The following is a 20727-nucleotide window of genomic DNA, read 5'->3' as shown; positions in this document are numbered from 1 at the left end:
CATCGTCCTTCAAGCGCCAGTCACGAAGATATGGCGACCCCACTCTTAGCGATCGCAAAGATACAAAAGAAAGTCTGGGACGGCAGTCTGCCACTCGAGATTCGACTGGCAAATGCAGATTGCAGAACATACGACGAAACAGATCCGTATTTGGTATATTACATCCTCTCACTTTCTTTCTCACTCGAGGCCAATTAGAAAGAAACAGAGAACAATGAGAAAACCATTATCGTCTGACATTCTACTAGATCAACCTCCCCCGCCTATCATACCTCCCCTTCTTGCTCCCCCGTCTCCACGCCTTTTTTGCTCCCTCCTTGATAAATCCATCTACTCCACCTCATGAACTATGGTTGTCATTCCAAGGAGTGCCGTTGAAATATCACCATCCCGTTGGACTACTATACGACCTATTTTCTGGAGCCCCACCAGCAAATCCTGACGACGATGAGGTAGACGCAGAGGAAACACTACCTTGGAAACTAGAACTCAGAGTGCAAGAGTTTCCTCCAGAGCTGATGGGATTGGACGCAGAAGGTAAGGTGGTGAGAGACTGTTTCGTTAATGGAGTTAAAGAGGTGAGTTTTTTGCTCTGAAGCAGAATGAAGGGTTGAAGAGAAGTTATTTGCTGATGACGGAGGGGAAATAGGCAGATGTCATCCGCAACGGCAAAGGAAATGTGTACATGGGATTGAGTAAGAACGACTCCGATGTGCTATGGGAAGCTGTGAAGACGCGTAAGTTTGTTGCGTTCCTCTGCTCCTTCCTACCTCCTCATTAAACCTTCTCGTAGCCATCGAGAATGTAGAATTGACAGAGATGTGCAACCAAAACAGACAACCTTCAAAGATTCAACACCATAAACAACAAATTGCTCAATCCACCAGGAACACCCCTCCGCAATATCCCAATGAAAATCTACCTCCCCACCGCTCCGTCGATAATCAATCCGGAAGAAGGAGGAGATTCGACGATACAAGCTAGCATAAGAACTGTGCAGAGTCTCGTTGCTCCATTTTCTGGAACGCGTATGTTTGCACTCGTTTACTGTACTCGACTACTGTTGGGGAACATGAACTGATGCTTGGTGTTAGGGCAACCGAATACACTGGGGATGGCATTGAATCAGATATTGCCGACGGTGTTTCCGAGTAGGAGGAATCCGGTGTTGGCGACGCCTGTGTTGCATGGGGCTGTTGTGCCGATGGGTGCGCCTGTGGAGGAGCTTATGAGAGCTGCGGCGTTTGCGGATGGGTTCTTGCATATCGTTGTTGTCATGTTGTAGGCATGCGAGCGGGTCAACCCGTTCAAGATGAGCCACTGGAGACAAGAGAAAAGCAGATTCACAAGGAACCATAGCATTATAGAGGTTCGGTTGGCAGCGTTGCTCGAATTTAGACATTAAGTGTACGTTACTTGACGCTTGGTGAGGCCATTGACTATATCGTCGAGTTCATCTCTCTTGCGTTTTCTCTCCATGGCTTCTTCGCCTCCTTCTTCCACGCCATCCTCGTCTTCTTCGTCTAGCGAATCTTCCCATGTTTTCGGCTTCCAGCATCGAATGGTACCGTCGGAGTGGCCCGAATAGAGTTCGATATTATGGACTCGCCAGGCGAGACTTGTTGTTTTGTTCATGACATTCCGCGTGCCTGACCCTGCTGTGACTTGTATGCGTGATGAAGCGTATGAGGGTGTTCGTAGGCGGTTGATCAGCTTTCCAGTGTGCATCTCGTATACGAGTAATTCGCGTGGGTTTGGGTAAACAAGAATCTCCTTTGTTGGAGCCGTCAAGTGACTTGGACTGACAAGGGGTAGCAGTGTGGACGTGGTGGAGCTCTTTACAGCAGGACCAAAGTTGGTCAGGGTGTTTGCGCCTGTGTTTGCATTCCAGACTCGAATCTTGTCGTCTTGCCCACAGGTGACGATGTAGTCTCCTGCTTCGTCCCAGGTCACGCCATTCACGGCGCCCGAGTGCGCCCTTCCGCGCTCACGGCGGAGCGTGTTTCCATGTATGCCGACGCCCCTACTGTCTTCCATGTCAAGTACACCTAAGCTACTTGCGCTGCGGCGGATATCCCAGAGTCTGACCAGACCATCCGAGCCACCGCTAGCCAGTACATGCTCGCGTTTGGGATGCCAGGCGGTCGATAGCACGGCACCGCTGTGACCAGCAAGCGAATGGGTGCTGGCGCCAGAACGAAGATCGACGAGGCGCACGGCGGGGTTTTGCGTTGCACATGCTACCAGTAGATGCGACGCGATTGGCGAGAGGGCATGTGAGTAAACAACGGCTTCGAGGTCAAAGGAGGCAGAAGTTTCGAGCGTCTCAGATGAGTACAGCTTCAACGAGTGGTCGTAGCTGCTAGACAGGAATGCCAACGAATCAAAGGGATAGAAAGAGACATGTGTGATTCCGAAGTTTGCCGTCTTTGATGTCTTCGAGGCGTATCCGAGTGGTTGAATGATGCGTGTCTCGTCGGCTTGGTTCGTCGGTGTTTCGAGATCCCAGATGCCAATCGATGAGTCTGCGCCGCCAGATAAGAGATAGCGCCCCTCAAACTTGTCGACCGTGATGCTGTTTACGCCAGCTGGATGCGCTATACCATTCTGAAGCGCGTCTTCATCGTTCTCAGTGTCCGGAGGAGTAATGCTCAGCGAAACATGACTGGCGGGCTGGATCGAGTACACAAGGCGTGTGTTTTGCGATCGCGCAAGGGCGGCTGGGTTAACGCTACCTAGAGCACGATTGAGCAGGAAGGAGTTCATCCGGCAACATAATCATCTTCGAGTCTGGATACTGTCATAATCGATCCTCGGTCAAGAAGGAGCGAGCTTGAGAGATGAAAGTGACGTAGGAGTTCTCCATAGGGAAAGCGCGATTCAACCACCTTCCAACCCAATCTCCGCCAAGCCTGATGGACCGCTCCTACCAAATCTTGAACATCAACAAGGCAAACTTCAAACAGAACTCGCTACTTTAGAAACCAACACTTCAGGCATGGATATCAGGACAGATCGCCTGGAGCGTTACAAGCACCCTGAAGATGTCGTCGAGCCTGAAATTGCTGCTCGCAAACGCCGCAAAATCACCGTCTATGAAGCCGTCGCAGGCAAAGCTGGCTATGAAAGTCTCCTGCCAAGTGAGAAGAGAACTGCCACCAAATATCGAGACACCCAGACAAACTCACTCCAATCTGTCCCGCCCGATGAGGTTTTGTTCCGTCGACAAGGAGCACCAGAACGATATGAAGAAACCGACGTTTACAAGGCTCCCCACACAGACATTCCTCTACCAGATTCTGACCTGCTCAAATTTATCCATCGATATGCATCGGAACTCTACTCAAAAGCAACACCCGATAAAGGGCAGCTAGACCTTCAATCACTGGACGAGACAGCTCTGCTTGCTCTAGGTATACTGCTCGAAGAGACTGCTGCTCTCCATCTTGGAGAGACCGGCCATTCTGCTTTCATCGAAGATGAGAATGAGGACATCATGACGGGCAAGCGGGAATACTGGAATGGGGAGAAATGGGTTCGCAGTGTCATCGAAAAGAAGCCGGCTGGCACATGATGGACGTTGGTTTCAGCTCCGTCCTTCCCACGGTTAAGATTCACCTTCCCACACAATACATGTGACAAATACCTACCCGCTGCTGGCTATCACGACAACTCCAGTCTATCATATCATGACTCACACTCGTATCGAGATCACCAACATCAGGTTGTAGGATTCATCGCTCCTGCAAAATATTGTTGGTGTGAAAGGTCTCGAGACCAATCCATCGCCTTCCATTCCATCAGTCCACGACCGGCGACTCGGGCCTTCGCACCGTAAGACATGCATCCTCCGCGTTCGGTCATACCTCGCGGCCCGTATCCCCAGAGCCCCTTGCCGAGCGACCACAAAGTCCATGAACCACCCCAGAGCCCCAGAATGGACATGATCGCGACGCTACTGCGACCCGGCAGATCCTGAAGAGATTCAAAGTTCCAGCCCATGCCGGGGCCGCTCGTCTGCAGTGCAATGCGGTCTATTGCGATTCTGGGTATTGCTTTAGCCGCCAGACGCGTCAACAATAGCCTATCCCCGTCCAAGTGGCTCGCAGGGACTCGAAGCTGGCCATTCGCGCTGTCTGGTGGCGATAGGAAAGAATTCTGGGCCTTTACTCTCTAGGTGCGTTGGTTGACGATCACGATGGCAAGCCTCAAAATTTCGAGGTCTACTGAGATGCACAATTCACAGGACCCTGAGAGCAGCTTTGGCTTACTGTATGCAATCTGCACGGCGTCCTGTGCCTCATGCAGCCCTGATGAATTTAGACATTATTCCTCAAGCCCAATGTGAGCGCCAGCCTGTTCTGGCGGTATCGCCAATGCTAGAAGTATTGCAGTACAGTCTTGGGGAAAATCTCACCCAGTGTCGTCGCTCTGTGGTTGACCGAGAACATCACTCCAATCAAGTTGGCTTGGCTATCCAAGACGAGACGAGACCCAGACACCAACACAGCAAGACGTCTATTGGCTAAATTACACGCGATCATGATATTTCTTTTCTGCGGTTACTTCATCACGAAATACGTATTCTGTGCCCGGCGATTCCGTCTTCAATCTGCCTATACAAGTTCAAAAAGACCACCTACGTCTTTGACTCTCTATTGTTGTCACCGATTTGAATCTGACCTTCAATTCACAGTGTCGCAAGGCGTGCCACGAAGCTTGTTCAAGCCATGTGGGACATTAGGTGGTTTCGACCTTCAACAACCATGCTGTACAGGCAAAATCCACCGGCTAAATGCGAACGCTTGTGATCAGTGCAGCCTGTATGGCTATACCGCTTCGGGTCGCACCCCCCTTCTCCAGACGTTCTAACAGTACGGTATGTGGAGCTGCGGGGATGACCGATTGCGCTTGCCGGATCTTCGCCATCTCCAGACTCCTCCACATTTTCAAGTGATGATCCCTTTGACCATCTATCAGATCATACCTCGACTCCGATCAACCAACAACTTGCTAAGAACAATTAAATCTCTGTACAAGCTCATAGGCATCAACGTCCGCCGGCCTCCCAAGACGCCACTATCCGTTAGCCTGCTGACAACCTAATATCAACGACGTCGATCATTCGCGGCTAGTCCTAGTCCTGCACGCGAGAAATCATGGCTGCCAGACCACAAACCACGCGATCACCCTTTCCCATTCATGCGGAGCCCCGCCATGGCTAAACACAATGTCTGTGGGGTAAACGAGAATCAATAGTGGCCTAGCCATCCTTTCTGCATGTGCCACACGGCCGGGTCGACACAAGCGAGTCTGGGACGTCTTTGTCGCCTCATCTTGGATGTCCAAGGGTGCTCGTGCCTGGCGGCTAAATGAGGTGGCATGCTTTGTGCTGCAACAGTCATTTCAAGCCACCTGAGATATATATCTCCATTGTCCTCCCCATGAATTGATCGGCCAGGCATTCGACTCACTGTCACTCAGACATTACTCGCATTCGCTGATCTTCTCTCTTTCTATCCAACAATCGTTCTTCATATCTGAGTCGAGATGGAGGCCGCAACTAAGGGCCACTACCGCTTGGCGGGTCGCGAATTTCCCAAGGTCAACTGGCTTACTGATCCTGGATTGCGAAGAAACTACATCTGCTTGATGTTCGTTGTCATCACCAGTGCCACCAATGGTTACGATGGTTCGATGATGAACGGTCTCCAGGCCCTGAAGATCTGGCAAAGTGGTATGTTTGAAAACACATCTACAACAATGCATATGCTTACTATCAGCAGACTTCCACTACCCGTCCGCATCTTCCCTGGGTCTGCTGAACGCCATCATGTCTGTCGGTTCTCTTGTTGCTCTCCCAGTTGTCCCTTACATCGCCGACGGGCTCGGTCGCCGCGCCGGTATCCTTACTGGCTGTATCATCATGATCATCGGAGTCGTCGTCCAGTCTGCCGCCATGAAGCTGTCTATGTTTATTGGAGCTCGTTTCCTGATAGGTAAGAGTTGATTGAGTGGTCTCTTTGCCCATTTACTGACAGAACACACAGGCTTTGGAGTTGCCATCGCCCACGGCGCCTCGCCCCTGCTCCTCACTGAGCTTACTCACCCTCAGCACCGTGCTACCTTCACGACTATCTACAACACAACTTGGTACTTGGGCTCAATCGTAGCCGCCTGGTTGACATTCGGAACTTTCCACATCCAGAACCACTGGGCTTGGAGAATCCCCTCAATCGTTCAGGCATTCCCCTCCATTCTCCAGCTCATCTTCATCTGGTTCGTTCCTGAGTCACCTAGATTCCTGATCGCCAAGGGCAAGGTAGAGCAAGCACACAAGGTTCTGGCCGATGTTCACGCCAACGGAAACCTCGACGACGAAGTTGTGATGCTTGAGTTGAACGAGATCAGAGATACCCTGAAGTTGGAGCAAGAATTCGAGGGCAACAACTGGACTGAACTCTTCAAGACTCCCGGTAACCGCCACCGTCTGATTATTCTCTGCTCCGTCGGTTTCTTCTCGCAATGGAGCGGTAACGGTCTCGTCTCGTACTACCTTACTTTGGTCCTCGACCAGATTGGCATCACTGACACCAACACTCAACTTGTCATCAACGGTGTTCTGCAAATCATCAACTTCATCGTCGCTGTTGGTCAATGTTTCTTCGTTGATCGTATCGGCCGTCGTACTCTGTTCTTGATTTCCACTGCTGGTATGATGATGGCCTTCATCGTGCAAACCATCTGCTCTGCTCGCTTCGTTGTCGACGGAACTGATGCTGCCGCCAACTCGGTCGTCGCTTTCATCTTTATCTACTACGTCTTCTACAACATTGCCTTCTCCGGTCTCTTGGTCGGATACTCAGTCGAAATTCTGCCTTACAACATCCGTGCCAAGGGTATGACTCTCATGTTCTTGTGCGTTGATCTCGCTCTTTTCTTCAACCAGTACGTCAACCCTGTCGCTCTCAAGCACATCCACTGGAAGTACTACATCGTCTACTGTGTCTGGCTCGGCTTCGAACTCTTCATCGTCTGGAAGTTCTACATCGAGACCCGCAACACTCCCCTCGAGGAAATCGCCAAGTACTTCGATGGCGAGGACGCTGTTGTCGGTGGTGCTGTCGCTACCGAGAAGAGCAAGGCATTGGCAGCCGAGATGGGTGGTCTGGGCACGGTGAACATGACCGAGAAGGATGGCCTGGCTGTCGAGCACAGAGAGTTGTAGAGGAAGATACCAATACTCTCAGAGTGATTGGCCGGATTTATGTGAATAATGGGTTGTTACGATGCTGGAATGCCGAATATACATTCGCTTTGAATTCATGACTTTTATTTCGAAACGCTTTAAATGTGCTACCCCAAACTATCATGACGCTATTATCACTTTTTGTCGAACAGTTCATGGCATCAAACCATTTGCCATTTTAGAATGAGCTGAACATTCCGGCTGGGGTAAATCACAGAGTTCGCCGGTACAATCCCAATCCGGCAGGTGTTTGTCGCTCATGACCCACCTTCACGACATCTTAACTTCCACCACTCACCTCTTCTTTTTAACCAGACTTTTGGAAACCAACAACTCTTCAACAGCCATTTACGCACCTATCATCATCGAGAAATAAAGCACCATGCCTGAGACCAAACACTTTACTCATACCATCAAGCTATCTCCTGGCTCTTCCCATGCGGGACAAGACTTCGAGGGCAGATTAGCCTACTGGAGTCTGGGCGACGCTTCCAAGCCCACGGTATTGATGCCGACTTGTTTTGCCGGAAAGCTGGAAACCACAACTCCTTTCTTGTACGACCCTGACACTTCCGCACTGCCGTTGTCTAAATACCATGTTTTGGTGGTGGGGCAATTGGGTGGCGGGGAGAGCTCGTCGCCATCAAACCAACCTGCCCCATTCTCTGGCGTCGACTTCCCGAGAGTGACGTATGAGGATAACATACACTTGCAACATGCCCTTTGCCAGAGTCTGGGTGTCAAGCATTTGGAAGCATACATTGGTTTCTCAATGGGTGGACAGCAAGCATATCACATGGCCGTTCTCTACCCTGATTTCGTGTCCAACATTGTGATGCTAGCTACCTCGGCTAGAACGTCAGCACATAACTGGAACTTCCTCGAAGGACCAAAAGCTGCATTGGAATCATCAGTCGACTTCGAGGATGGTCGTTATAAGATCCAACCAACCAGAGGTTTGAGGGCTTTCGGCAGAGTGTACTCTACCTGGGCACTCAGTCAAGAATGGTACAGGCAAGAGTGCTGGAAGGCTACTGGCTATGACACGCTGGAACAATATCTCCAAAACAACTGGGACAAGAGGTCGAACGATGCTAACGACTTGCTCTCCATGCTATGGACATGGCAACACGGAGACATCACTTCTTGCTTCCCCGAAGATAAGGGTGATCTGCCGACAACTTTGGGCAGGATCGAGGCAAAATGCGCGATTATGCCTTCTAAAACAGACATGTACTTCCCACCAGAGGATAGCGAGGAAGAGGTCAAGCATGTCAAGAATGGAAAGCTGGCTGTGATCCCAAGCATATATGGTCATCTTGCTGGCGGTGGTGCGGGCACGGCCGAGGACAAGAAGTTTATCAACGAGCAGGTCGCAGAGTTGCTGAAATCGTGATGGATTTCGCTGTAAATGAACGTGGATTGAAGCTTATTAGCACTGCAATACGCCATAAAGCAAGGCTTTGTAGAAGTTGCGATGAAATTGCATTTTCGGCAGTCCAATACAGGAAAGCACGACTCGAACATCGCTGCGTTCTTCCACGTGTCAATTGTGATGTTATCGAGCCGTGACCTCTTGACATCGTGTCTGGCTCTTTCTGTTGACATTGCTCGTCTGGATTCAACAAAACATGATTTCGCACGGCGATTGTTCCAGACACCTGTATCCCTCTGCGGCTGCCCAAAAGGATATGATTGACATTACTCAGTTACAACGACCTCGGAGACAACAGACCTCCTTTCCCAGACTTGAAGCCAAGCTTGCCTTGCTCAATAAAGTTATCCTCTAGAAACTTGACAGTGTGTTCGTCAGACAACCCTCGTTCCCTGACGCAGTGTCTCTCAATATTGGCAATAGTATCAAGTCCGACATCTGTGTAAACCTGTTAGAACGGATCTTCTTTAAATTCTCTCCAAGTGACTTACGATCCATCATGAAACAAGGTCCATACCTAGTCCCCAAGACACTTTTGAATATCTCATCCACAACACCAGCATCTGAAACACCTTCGCTCAATATCATGAGTGTTTCTCTCTTAATTGCAGCCCATAGTCTATTGTAGATGAATCCCATACTTTCTTTCTGTACGAGAAAAGGCTGTAAATTAGCTTCCTTGCACTTCTGGACCAGGAAGTCAAGGATGGCTGGTGCAGTGAAGCCACAAGCCATAATTTCCACGACTTTGATTTGAGGCGGCATAATATAATGGACACTGCATATTCTTGTCTTGGTGTCTTCGTCAACAAGGCTCGATAGCATCTCGCTGGATTTGAAACTTGATGAGTTGGAGGTGAGGATGCAATCGGAAGGTGCCTGGGTTTCGAGCTCGGCGAAAATTGAAAGCTTGAGTTCCAAAACTTCTGGTATGGCTTCGAATACTATCCATGCGTTGTCGACTGCTGATGCCAATTCTGTGTAAAAGTTGACTTGGCCTGGGATGTTGTTCATGCTTGAGGTGAAAGTGGAGATGTTGGCTTCGATCCAATCGTTTGCATCAATTTGTTGGTCCAGATATGGTTCTCTGATATTGACATTGTATCCTGCAGCTGCCCAGCAACAAGCTACTAGACATTAGAGAATAAGGCAAGATAGCTGCTGATTGTATGAACTTGCCAATTCGACGGCCTAGTACGCCACCACCTAAGACAGCGATGGGTCTGGTTTGATAAGATTGTGGAGGTGACCACATTTTAATAATTATGTTGATATGATATCGCTCATCGAACTAGGGACGGCGAATGCGTGAGAAATCTTGTGATGCCTCGCAAACGAATATCTTGTATAGACATTGAAGATGGTGACTCATCCTTGCTGGCCCCACGGTCCAAGGCAAGCCAGTAGCGGGCTGCACTTCAATACTAGCGTCCTTCATTTGTCGAATTTGGTATTAGTCTTGAACAAGGTCGCTCATATAGTAAAATCTCTCGCCATGTGCTTGGGCGCCTAGGGGCTCAGGGTTGTCGAGAGCATGTCGAGTGACTCGTCTCTTTTGAATCCTTGTTTATCCAACAGCAGTACTGTACATTGGTGCAGCTAGGTCGTCTCGACGACTACCGTGGGAGAAAGTGAACGTGGCCGACTATCGAACTTGTTCAGCTCGTCCAGAGCTTTCTGGCTGGCATCCAAGAGTGTTATTCAGGCACTTTTGGCCAAGCAGGGTATGTGTAATTCTATTCGTGGAAGCGCTGCCGGTAATGACACAGACTTGATATTGAATGGGGCTGACCTGATTGAGTAGCCAATGGAGGTACCGGATTGAAGAGGTGTAAAAGCGCGATTCGAGCGTTCCCTCGCGAGTCGATCTACAGGTTGACATCATGAAATCTTAACGACTCCTTCGGCCGAAAAAGAGTAGCTCCCCAGTCGGCGTCAATCTATGAGTAGCTGGTCTTCAAAATCTGCGACTCACGAATTCAAACTTCCGGCGTGTCGGCCGAAGAGATGTGATTTGGACTCATATCGGAGATAGGAATCGAAGCTTCGTAAGACATGTATTATAAGATAAGTGCATAGGTTACATACAGAAAGGAATTCTTCCCAGTCATCGTATAACTTTGCCCAAAGCAATGAGACAGATCAAGCAATTTAGTGTTGGTCCTCATCATCGAGTGGTGCATACGGCCTGCGATTCCAGTCCCAGGGGTCGCCGCCAGGAACACAAAGGCCAAGACGCCAGAAGTAATCGCGATGAGAGAAGAACAACTGCCACAACTTATAGCGAGATGGCACAACCCATGAGCCGATGTCTCTCTTCTCCAGCTCGTGCTCCTCGGTGAGATCATCGACCGAGCGTTTGACCTGAGCTCTGAGGTCGTTACGTTTAGTGAGGATTGATTCTGTGGACAGACTACCATCCTGTCCGGCAATGCACTGGTGGTCTTCATCGCCCACACAGTGTTGGAGATCCTGTACGTCTGGTGTCAAGGCAGACTTGGAGATGTAGATCTCGCCAGCATGCATTCGGTAACCCCACTCTGTAAGGGGTAGTAGAGGCACCGGGTCGTCAACATGGGTTACACGACGATAGCGCAGTTGTCGTTCGTCGACAATGTCAGTCCAGACTTCGCGGGTCGAGTCAAGCAGATTGAATCGCTGGTCGAGATAGTGGTTCAGAGCTGTGTTTCCGAGCCTCGGTTCGCCGAAAGTGGTGACGGTAGGATTCCAGCCACGCGAAACAAACTCCAGACCTGCAAGTGCAGCGACTGCTCCTCCCAGTGAGTGACCTACAAGCGTCAAGGCATAGTCCGGGTAAGCTGCGATTGCTGCTTCCAAATCTGGCAGAACGGCAGATGAAGCCACTTTCCAAGAGCTGTAGAAGCCAGTGTGTACAGTGCAGTTGTTGCATCGTGGAGTTCCTGCCTCATCGTCGCCGGTGGTGTCTGAATCCGGGTCGCCAGGGTAAGGAGCATATTCTTGAGGCACTGTGGAAAGGTCGACAACTGTGTTTGCGATTGAGTAGGTACCGCGGAATGCGACGATGATGCGAGGGTTTGTCTGAGAATGAGAAAGGGCGATGTAGCCGCACGAATCGGACATCAACTGGCCGGTGTTCCATGTCTAGTGTAACATGTCGGCTCATAGACAAACGAAAACCATACAAACACACGTCTTACCTTGACAAGTTCGAACTCTGGGAACTCTGAGCATCGGCTGAGACATTTGAACGGTTTCGATATGCCTATACCGGTAAGGCCTACACAATAAGAGATGTCGACAACGCGAGCCAACTCTTCGAGATCAGAGAAGAGCTCGGGCGAAACTGTACGATTGTTTGCAGCATGTCGAAGGAGGGGGGCCTGTTGAGCCGGTAATGCGTGTGTGACGACAGATAGCGCGCTCAGGAGAGATATCAGAAGAAAGCGCATTCTGGCTTGATGGTCTATGTCATGATAAACACGAGAGGGGTGCGCAAGTGATGCGCACAAGGGAGGTGATATAATCACGATGCTTTTTTGATGACCGTGACAGGGCTTGGAAGAGTTGGTACCAAGCGCACAAGCTTTGTTATCCAACGCACGCCATGGCTCCTTGTTACTGACAACAAGCTATCGAAACATGAGAAGCCTTGGAAGTCAGAGAAGCGACATAATAAGATATCTACCAGTCTGTCCGTGGAAGACGCACGATCGAGTGCAATGTCGTGCGTTGCGCCAGCTACAATTATGGGACTACTCATGGTAGAAGAGAAGCATGCGCTACATAGACTTGATGACACGTTTGCTATCAACTTCCGATCATGGACAATTGAAACGAAAGCGCTTGGCACCAGCCTCATGACGGTGACGCCAATTTAAGAAGGCGCGGCTAACGTCATCGCTCCTTCCCAAGGGTCTCGATCTTGAGCCGCAAGGAAGGTGGATAACACGCAAGAACCATCGCTCGAACGAAGTCTTTGGTCTAAGTTTACATCGTCTGCAGCTGTTGAGCGTCAACTTTGCTCTGCTTTCCTACACAGCCCCGTCTTGTACCCATTCGCACTTCAGTCGTCAAAATCAGGCTTCTCTTTGTCCGGACACAATCTCCATCCGCTCTCCGGAACCAGAAAGCCAGTGGGAAAACGCTTCTCATGCTCAACCGCTTCCCACGCTACTAATACGTGCGTTCCTCATGCCTCAAACGTCAAGGCTGTCCTACTGACGACTGCCAGTATAATATTATCGCTCCGACATTCGATCAAACCCCGAAGTCGCCGTCATGTCAGCCTCACCAGCACTCGATGGTGCGCGTTCACCGCCAATGTCACCAATCGATGGCCCACGTCGTCCCTCTGTTGTACATTCACCCGTCGGCAGTGGTGTACGATCGCCCGTCGGTGGTGCTGTACGATCATCCACAGGAGGAGAACGTAGACCGTCAAATCCGTTCGGTCCTCGAAGGTCATTGGCTTTGCCCAGAACCAGTCTTGCAGCACCAGCCAGAGAACCAGGAGCCATCAACCCGTATGCACCGCCGTCGCTAGAATACGACTTGCGCCAGAGAAAGCGTAGTATCTTCATCTTCTGGTTCCTCATTCTCTTCGACTCCATCGTCATGCCCCTGGCCCTCTACTTCGGTCTCTGGTACGGCACAAATCTCTCTCCAAACACGGTCTTCTCCATCGTCACTGCTGCTCTTGGTGGTATCAGTATCTTTGAATACGTGCTACGCTTCTGGCATTTGTGGAAAAAGGGCAGTACTTGCCGTGTCATTGGTGGCCGCAGATCATACGTAAGATATCCCGTCCTCGCCTCTAAACTTACAATAATACTGACTTGCCCGCCAGCTCGATTGGTTCCATTGGAATTTCAGCTTTGCCTGGATTATCATCATTGTCGAGCTCATTGTGTAAGTTGAATTCACAAGGGTAACTTCTTGACCCCATACTGACCAAAATCAGCGGTACCATTCCTGAAAATCCACCAATTCGCTTGCTCGCAATGCCTTGCGCTTCTCTCATGTTTGCCTTTGGTTCGGAGTTGATCATCCAGGACGGTATGCGTCTTCTTGGGATTCCCTCCCCCTTCCGCATCTCGTCAATGCCTGCCGGCTCCCAACTGCGTCCTGGAATTTACTGGATCATCGAAGATATTGTCGCCGTTGACGGTGGCGGTAACATCGAGTTCCGCGAGAGACTCAACACCAGATATGAAGCCAGCCACTACTTCCGCCAAATGCTCCACAGATTGACTCTGTTCTGGGGTATTGGTGGTGAGCTTGCAGCCGCTGTTGTAACTGCTCTCATCTTTACTCTTCAGAAGGATGCTGCCTACGTGGTCGGCTGGACCGTACCTTTCATCTGGGCTGGAATCTGGACGCTCTGTACCTTCTGGTATGTCAAGCGCAGTCTCAGATTCGAAGAGGAGAATTGGGCCGAAACACATGGAAAGCCTGTGGTCTAGATGCACCACGGAGTCTCCACGAGTTCTTCTCTTTCCCACGACAAGATTGTATAATTATGACAGAATGACACTTTAGCGATGGGAATTGGGCATTGGAATGGGAGTTTGAATTTGTACAGTATGGGTATTGTTTTGCTAGAATAGGAAGATACGAGGTAACGAGACTATTCCTTGAACCCATTCCGAGTCCTTGACTCTTTCGAAAGTACTCGACGTCTCACAAAGCTCAGCGATCACTTGAACGAGTTCGCGAGTTGACGTCTTCTCTGGCGAGCGGCAGCGACGAATTTTGGACTCGAAGAACATGAACAGTGATCTCAAACCGAAATCACATGATTGGGCGTCTGGCGCAGTGGTAGCGCGTCTGCTTTGCATGCTGAAGGTCTAGGGTTCGATCCCCTAGTCGTCCATACCTTTTGCCTGTTGTGTCGAACCCAGGCTGTCTTTTTGTTCAGATTCCTGGCTCTTTGCCGGTGAGCGCTGGGTTTGAGGTCTCGTGGTGGTTTGTGAGCCCGCTGAACACATCAGACGACGGATGGTAGTGGTGAGCTTTTGAGGGACAGTTTGTTGACAGTAATTGCGGGTAGAATTGAAAAGGTATATGCACAAGATGGCTAGCAGAATTGAAAAATGAAAACATGGCCGGCCATGAAAGAATGGTATGCAAAGTATGGTGAAGCCTGACAGGTTGCGTCCAAATGCTCAGGTTCTGAAGAAGAAGAAAATCAACGACGATACTCTCGCGTCCTACCGCCAAAGCCATCTTCGACTACAATCTTCTCTCGCCTGTTGTAGCTTGAACGACTGGCACGAGGATCCTCGATCTGACTGCTCCTAGGATCGAGGTTGCCGCTGCCACGGGGACGGCTCGAATTGCCGGGAGGTTGTACGTAGCGATATGTTTCGTACTCGTCCTTGTGGTCGGGAGGACCGTGTGGGCTTCTACGTTCATGCAGGTATTCCTTTTCGCGCATGTGGTATTCGCTGCGTGCGCCAGTAGCTCTGGAGCGGGAAGTCGCTTTGGACCGACCGCCGTCGCTTGAGCTGCTGCTGCTACTGCTGCTGGAGCGCGAGGCTGGCGATACTTCGACGTATTGCGGACCGGCATGCGAAGTCCCCGCGTGTGAGTGTCCAGCGTGTGAGTGTCTTTCTGACGGTGGTGCTGGAGGCGGCGGCGGAGGATCGTAGTGGCTATGGTGATCATGGTGGTCGTGTTGCTCAAATGGTGGGGCATATGCTATGACCGGAGGTGGCTGCGGCGGTTGCTGTATAACATATGTAGGTCGCGGTTGTTCTTCATAATAGGCGCGCGAAACTCTGGTGGTGCGAGGAGGAGACCTTCGACGGTCGCGGCGTACGACACGGGCTGGGACTTCATAGTCGTCGTGGTCTTCTTTCACACTGACAAGACACATGACGGCTCTTGAAGGGGAAAGAGGAAATGGATTGGTATGGAGAATGAAGAAAGTCGAACAGACCTACCTCTGAAAGATACATCCTTGTCAGACCAGGGCGGTTTGGCTCTCGGCGACAAACCTGCTTGATGAGCGAGGCGTGGCTGGTTCGCGAGATTGCGATTGGGCTTGCATGAGCATTGCGGAGCAGCATGGATTGCGACACACTCGTAGCCGAGCTATGGACCAAACATTTGGGCCAAATAGACGAGCAGATGTTTGCAAAGATGGTTGTCCACTTCAGACCTACATTTGCGTATCGCTCAATGAAGAAGGAACGATGGAGGTGGGTCTGCTCGAATGCGTCCAGGCAGGAAGGAATGGATGGGGATCTCGATGGACATGGAGCGTGCGGAGCTTCTCCAGACTGACGCACCGCTCGAAGGTTGTTGATGCTGCCGCTACGTGTGAATGTTCATGACTAGACGATACGAGAGAGCGTTGTAGAAGCATGTCGTCAGTTGCTCCAAGTCTTCCTGTTCTACATCAAATAGCACAATCATGAGCGGCAAGCCGGCACCAAAGGCAGCCGCCGGGCCAAATGGTCTACCAAAACAAAGGGCCGGTCTGACAAGCATGGATGCGCCGCGCCGTCCAAATACACCAGGCAATGTGTTTGCCTCGCTCAAGGCCACTCAGATCTTGACTCTGAAGCCTGTTCTACCTGCAGGTCTTCACTCCTTACCAATCGTCAACACACTTTCAGCATCATGCTGACCAGCCTCAGAACTCATTGCGACTATCCTCGATTACCTGCCAGTATCAGACTTGACACGATGTGCTCGAGTATCTAAACGTCTGCAAGAGATGGTCTATGATGACACGCGATGGGTTGCCAGATTAAGAGGCATGGGCGTATGGAACGAGACCGAAGCACGACAACGATACGAGGAGTCAAAAAAGAAGAGACTCAGCGGACGCCCACACGCTGGAAGTGTGACCCTATTTGACGCCCACGATGAGGAAGAGAAAGTTCGGAAATCGCTAGAACAAGCCGCAACACCCAGACGACCGAGGCATAGCAGTGTGACTGATGGCTTCGACGACATGACCTTGTCACAAAACCCCTCCTTTGACGCAAAGGCTGCCACGACCGCCCTACGGAGAGTTCGTTCCATACGAGGCCAGGCCAGACAAGAGTACGGCAAGGTTCATGGTGCTCTGGGTCCCTTCTACTACAATCTGGTCCACGCTGAGAATTCGTCTGACCCAGCAATCTTCCGTCTTGTCCAAGACCCCGAACAACAAGCTCGTATTCTAGCAGACTTGAGAGTATTCGCCAGATCCGACGGTGCCCAGAAATGGCGCCAACGACACGAAAAGCTCGAATCTATGCTTGGTATCTTCGAGAACGCCATGATAGGCGACTTCGAACAGGCATACCAAGCCCAGGATATCGACCGCATGCGCCGCTACGCACACGTTCTGGTGTCCCTTAATGGTGGAGCTGCTGGCATCGACATCTTCATATCTAATCACCCTTACATGCGCCGCAAAGATCAGGTCGGAAGTCCGCTAGACTGCTTACAAGATGTTGCCCCTGGACATGTGGATCTGAACCCTTCACAACGATTCTTCGAGAAGCTGGCCTCCATGCTGTCAATGCAGTCTTCTGTCATCGATCAAGTCTTTCCGAGCTCCGTCAGCGTTCTGTTGCCCTTTGCGACTCGTGTTTGCGAAGACATAGTCTCAGACTACATTACCAATTTGTTCATCGAAGCCCATGAGAGCAATGTCGAAACTTACCTCAAGGCTGTTTCGGGTGTATTCGAGCAAGCCATGCGCTTTGCAGTTTCGATACAACCACCAAAAGCTTCTGGTACAGATTTCCATGACCAGATCAAGAAAGCTATCTCTCACATCTTTGAGCCCCATGTGGATCGATATCTCACCGAAGAGCTTGACTATTTCACTTCCAAGTGCGACGATGAGGTCGGTGTTTGGGAAAAGGAGTTATCAGAGCAAGAAGCAAAGACAGAATCCTTCTTCATGTCAGGTATCAGCAGACAAGCCGCGAAGCGCGATTTTTTATCTTCATTCAGGAAGGTAGTCATGATGCCTGTTAACGCTCTCCCAACCTTTCCATCTGCAAACAAAGCGGCCCCTGTAGTTGAACACCCTGCAGTTGAGGCTCCTTCCACAGAAGACTCCTCGAGGCCAGAAACACCCGGTACCCCTACACTAGCCAAACCAGCACCAACGACAGAACTCGCAGCCAAGACTGCCATCATGAATTCGCGACTCGAAGGCATCAAGTCTTTGTTCAGCATCGAGGTAGCCTTGAGCTTGATCCATCATGCAAAGGCATCGATCGAACGCGCTGCCATTTTCATCCGCATGGGCGACAAACACGCCACTCTTACGAGGGAGCAATGCGACCAGATCTTCGTCAGCCTCTTGAACATCCTCGGTCGCCGCCATATCCAGAATGGCTTTGATAAAGCAGTAGGCCATTTAAGCAGCTACAACCCTCGTGCGGTGAAAGAGTTCCGCTCCGGGCAATTAGAAAAGGAAGGCACAACCGCGGGTGTCGAACCACTAGTCACTTTCCTCGAACTTGTCAATGTCGGAGACTTGATCCAGCAGATGGTCGATGTGTTTTACATGCAAGAACTAGTCACACCCGGCCTCACCGATCGCGACGACTTCCTCAACCCAGCTGTTAAGGAGAAGAAACGCTTCGAACAAATGCTAGATGAGCGGGTCGCAGCAGGAATGGGCAAAGGTATCGATGTCCTAATCGACGAAGTCGAATACATGTGTGCCACTCTCCAGCTCACCGCCGACTTCAACACCGATGCCGTAGACGCCAAAAATCTCACCGTCCAAGACAAGAGAGCCAGTATGATGGGACTGGTTGACATCGGACCTACAGAAACTGCCAAACGTGTCGTGGATACAATTCAACAGCACACAGGCATGTTGGTCGGTAGCACCGACAAAAACATGCTGGATGTGTTCAACCAAGAAGTGGGACTGAGATTATTCGGTGTCCTGTGCAAGCATATAAAACGTCAACGAATCAGTGTAGATGGAGCGATAAAACTGATCAGGTTCGTTCCCCATCTTTACTTCGCCCTCCCTTCCTCTCCATCTATCCAGCTGACACATCCTTTTTACAGCGACATCAACCTCTACAGTTCTTTCATCACCACTCTCCGTCAAAAGTCATTGCTACCGTACTACTCTGCTCTCCGCGAACTATCACAAATCTACCTCGTCGACTGCGGTGGCGGTAATGGAATTTCCTCGTCCACACGCGCAGCGAGATGTAAAGAGTTGGCTACCATTATCGCGGATAATGATAGATATCATGGCATCTTCAGAGCTGAAGAGGTTGTTGAGTTTGCGGAGAGGAGAGCGGATTGGTATCAAGTTAGGAGGGATGTGGAGAGGGCTATGTATGGTATTGGGTGTAGTGTTATGTAAACGTAAGAGGAGAAGAGTTGGGGATGAGGACATGAATTTTGAGAATGGCATTTTGTAGGGATCCATGTTGGGTGGCTATCGCAATGCAGAGTGTACTGTAAGCTCCATCGAAAAGGCAAAGGTCATGGCATGCATGTATCGTTTCTCTCTCGTAGCAAATCATCAAATGTCCCACGTGTCTAAGGAACAAGCTCGCCTCGTGTATGAGCGTGTCGCTTCAGCAGTCTGCGTGCTCCCCACGTCTTGGTATGTCTGTATGTAGCGTGGTTGCTGTGCCTGAGAGAGTCATGTCTAGTCGTTGAATGTCCCAAAGCATGATACGCTCCATCGTCGTTTAGGCTTCTAGTCGTCTCCGATACGAGGTGGTGATTTCGACTTTGGCGAGTGAAGGGCAAAAGGGCTATGTTCGCCACTACGACGATGCGAACCACTGTTTGACAAACCCACAATCAGCAATTTTCCTTTCACGAAACAGTGGATGCAGAAGCAAACTCACGAGCGCCTCCTCTCCCCTTCCTTGCGGAACATTTCAATAACCCTCAACATCTCCTTTCTGCCACCCGTGGCGTCAACATTCTTCCCCTTCATACTCATACTGACCTTGTCATTCGCATGAGCCTGCAGCAACCTGCCCAACAATAAATGCTGCATCAGCAAACACACAAAAACGCCACAATCGCTTCCATTCTCCTGCTGCGGCGAATCATCCAGATTCACAAATTTCAAAGGCTTTTGGAGTAATTGTGAGATATGGTGGCTCAGAACTTTGGCTTCTTGCATGTTTGACGGGCATAGAGAGTCGTAGTGGAAAGCCACGCCGTCGACGACGCTGACGAGCAGTAACGACCAGTGGCTTCCTCCTTCTGCGGTTTCGACGTCGCGGCAATCGTTTACGGGGAGGAAGATGTGGGTGGTGTTTTCGAACGAAGGGAGGGCGGATTTCAGACTCATGGGGTCTTGGGTTTGGAGGAGCATAAAGGCCATGCTGGGTCGGAGGAGGATTATGCGGGCCTTTGGGAATTCGCGGAGTTTTTCGTGTTCGAGGTATTCTTCCCAAAAGGCGATTGCCTGCGTTGAGGAGAGTTGTGTCAGTGATGGTCCGGGGATAGAAGTGGGAGGAGGTATAATACGTTGTCGGTGAGCCAGTCATTTTTAATGCAGTCAACGTCCTCGACGGTCACTGAGACATTCGGTCAGTCTACTGTTTGCGGGAACTCGAGGTATTGGAGAGAAAGGCGGCGTACATCGGATGTCGTGGTCTATAAACGGTCAGCTCGTGGTGCTCTACAGCATTGGTAGGATGCACTCACAGCTGAGATAGGCATCGTCTGGTTGCAGGGACTGTTTGATCCTCTGTCAGCTTTTTGATCGCCCCTTCCGAATCGTTCGCTATTGGAACTGACGACGACTCGTAACTCACCTTATCGCCGAATCTTCTGCTCACTCGTCCTCCAAACGGGTGGAATCCGGATGACATTGTTTGTTGCCGAGGGAATGTTTCTTGATCGATGCGTTTTGTCTTTTGTGCGCACACAGCCTTGTTTTGTTTGTGAACGAACAAACGACGAGTCCAAGATAGAATCAGTGAATCTAGGAGAGGCTCAGAGTCATAGGATCTTGATAGGAAAAGAAAAGTCAATGGCTGCCCATTCATTCCAAGCCATGCTTGCGTATCACCGCCCACGCTATGACGACGTCCCGCGCCTCGGTTGCGCG

General features: G+C 50.5%; 11 protein-coding genes across 11 annotated transcripts; 6 read left to right on the top strand and 5 right to left on the bottom strand.

Moving 5' to 3' along the window:
• Positions 1 to 30: 30 nt before the first annotated feature.
• On the top strand, positions 31 to 1285 carry M438DRAFT_375016 (putative autophagy protein Apg5; the record flags this gene model as incomplete). The annotated part of the gene is made up of 5 exons (XM_029908541.1): positions 31 to 153; positions 249 to 578; positions 650 to 737; positions 837 to 1028; positions 1095 to 1285. The coding sequence occupies 5 exons, from the start codon at positions 31 to 33 to the stop codon at positions 1283 to 1285; spliced, it is 924 nt and encodes a 307-aa protein (XP_029760243.1).
• Positions 1286 to 1401: 116 nt separating this feature from the next.
• On the bottom strand, positions 1402 to 2766 carry M438DRAFT_274419 (WD40 repeat-like protein; the record flags this gene model as incomplete). The annotated part of the gene is made up of 1 exon (XM_029900710.1): positions 1402 to 2766. The coding sequence occupies one exon, from the start codon at positions 2764 to 2766 to the stop codon at positions 1402 to 1404; it is 1365 nt and encodes a 454-aa protein (XP_029760242.1).
• A 159-nt stretch (positions 2767 to 2925) lies between these two features.
• Positions 2926 to 3647, top strand: M438DRAFT_27601 (uncharacterized protein). The gene has a single exon (XM_029900825.1). The coding sequence runs from the start codon at positions 2999 to 3001 to the stop codon at positions 3572 to 3574; it is 576 nt and encodes a 191-aa protein (XP_029760241.1). The 5' UTR covers positions 2926 to 2998; the 3' UTR covers positions 3575 to 3647.
• A 1903-nt stretch (positions 3648 to 5550) lies between these two features.
• On the top strand, positions 5551 to 7228 carry M438DRAFT_335768 (MFS sugar transporter-like protein; the record flags this gene model as incomplete). The annotated part of the gene is made up of 3 exons (XM_029903837.1): positions 5551 to 5737; positions 5787 to 5999; positions 6051 to 7228. 3 exons carry the CDS (start codon positions 5551 to 5553, stop codon positions 7226 to 7228), a joined length of 1578 nt encoding a protein of 525 aa, XP_029760240.1.
• A 344-nt stretch (positions 7229 to 7572) lies between these two features.
• On the top strand, positions 7573 to 8773 carry M438DRAFT_346130 (homoserine acetyltransferase). Its single transcript, XM_029905602.1, has one exon. The coding sequence runs from the start codon at positions 7632 to 7634 to the stop codon at positions 8643 to 8645; it is 1014 nt and encodes a 337-aa protein (XP_029760239.1). The 5' UTR covers positions 7573 to 7631; the 3' UTR covers positions 8646 to 8773.
• Positions 8774 to 8839: 66 nt separating this feature from the next.
• M438DRAFT_365862 (NAD(P)-binding protein) lies at positions 8840 to 9979 on the bottom strand. The gene is made up of 3 exons (XM_029907832.1): positions 9864 to 9979; positions 9176 to 9811; positions 8840 to 9122 (listed from the first exon to the last, which is right to left on the bottom strand). The coding sequence occupies exons 1-3, from the start codon at positions 9937 to 9939 to the stop codon at positions 8959 to 8961; spliced, it is 876 nt and encodes a 291-aa protein (XP_029760238.1). The 5' UTR covers positions 9940 to 9979; the 3' UTR covers positions 8840 to 8958.
• A 748-nt stretch (positions 9980 to 10727) lies between these two features.
• M438DRAFT_346128 (extracellular lipase) lies at positions 10728 to 12212 on the bottom strand. The gene is made up of 2 exons (XM_029905601.1): positions 11864 to 12212; positions 10728 to 11807 (listed from the first exon to the last, which is right to left on the bottom strand). The coding sequence occupies exons 1-2, from the start codon at positions 12113 to 12115 to the stop codon at positions 10836 to 10838; spliced, it is 1224 nt and encodes a 407-aa protein (XP_029760237.1). The 5' UTR covers positions 12116 to 12212; the 3' UTR covers positions 10728 to 10835.
• Positions 12213 to 12986: 774 nt separating this feature from the next.
• On the top strand, positions 12987 to 14128 carry M438DRAFT_274725 (uncharacterized protein; the record flags this gene model as incomplete). Its single annotated transcript, XM_029900733.1, has 3 exons — positions 12987 to 13457; positions 13513 to 13574; positions 13627 to 14128. 3 exons carry the CDS (start codon positions 12987 to 12989, stop codon positions 14126 to 14128), a joined length of 1035 nt encoding a protein of 344 aa, XP_029760236.1.
• Positions 14129 to 14700: 572 nt separating this feature from the next.
• On the bottom strand, positions 14701 to 15730 carry M438DRAFT_346125 (uncharacterized protein). The gene has a single exon (XM_029905600.1). The coding sequence runs from the start codon at positions 15541 to 15543 to the stop codon at positions 14854 to 14856; it is 690 nt and encodes a 229-aa protein (XP_029760235.1). The 5' UTR covers positions 15544 to 15730; the 3' UTR covers positions 14701 to 14853.
• Positions 15731 to 16158: 428 nt separating this feature from the next.
• Positions 16159 to 19011, top strand: M438DRAFT_274169 (uncharacterized protein; the record flags this gene model as incomplete). The annotated part of the gene is made up of 3 exons (XM_029900692.1): positions 16159 to 16252; positions 16310 to 18635; positions 18705 to 19011. The coding sequence occupies 3 exons, from the start codon at positions 16159 to 16161 to the stop codon at positions 19009 to 19011; spliced, it is 2727 nt and encodes a 908-aa protein (XP_029760234.1).
• Positions 19012 to 19503: 492 nt separating this feature from the next.
• M438DRAFT_335761 (cysteine proteinase) lies at positions 19504 to 20488 on the bottom strand (the record flags this gene model as incomplete). The annotated part of the gene is made up of 5 exons (XM_029903836.1): positions 19504 to 20079; positions 20142 to 20191; positions 20256 to 20270; positions 20322 to 20352; positions 20432 to 20488. 5 exons carry the CDS (start codon positions 20486 to 20488, stop codon positions 19504 to 19506), a joined length of 729 nt encoding a protein of 242 aa, XP_029760233.1.
• Between the last annotated feature and the right edge of the window lie 239 nt (positions 20489 to 20727).

Source organism: Aureobasidium pullulans (assembly GCF_000721785.1).
Source record: "Aureobasidium pullulans EXF-150 unplaced genomic scaffold scaffold_10, whole genome shotgun sequence".
Lineage (NCBI taxonomy): Eukaryota > Fungi > Ascomycota > Dothideomycetes > Dothideales > Saccotheciaceae > Aureobasidium > Aureobasidium pullulans.
Note: the sequence above shows the minus strand (reverse complement) of the source record. Positions and strands in the feature narration are given on the sequence as shown.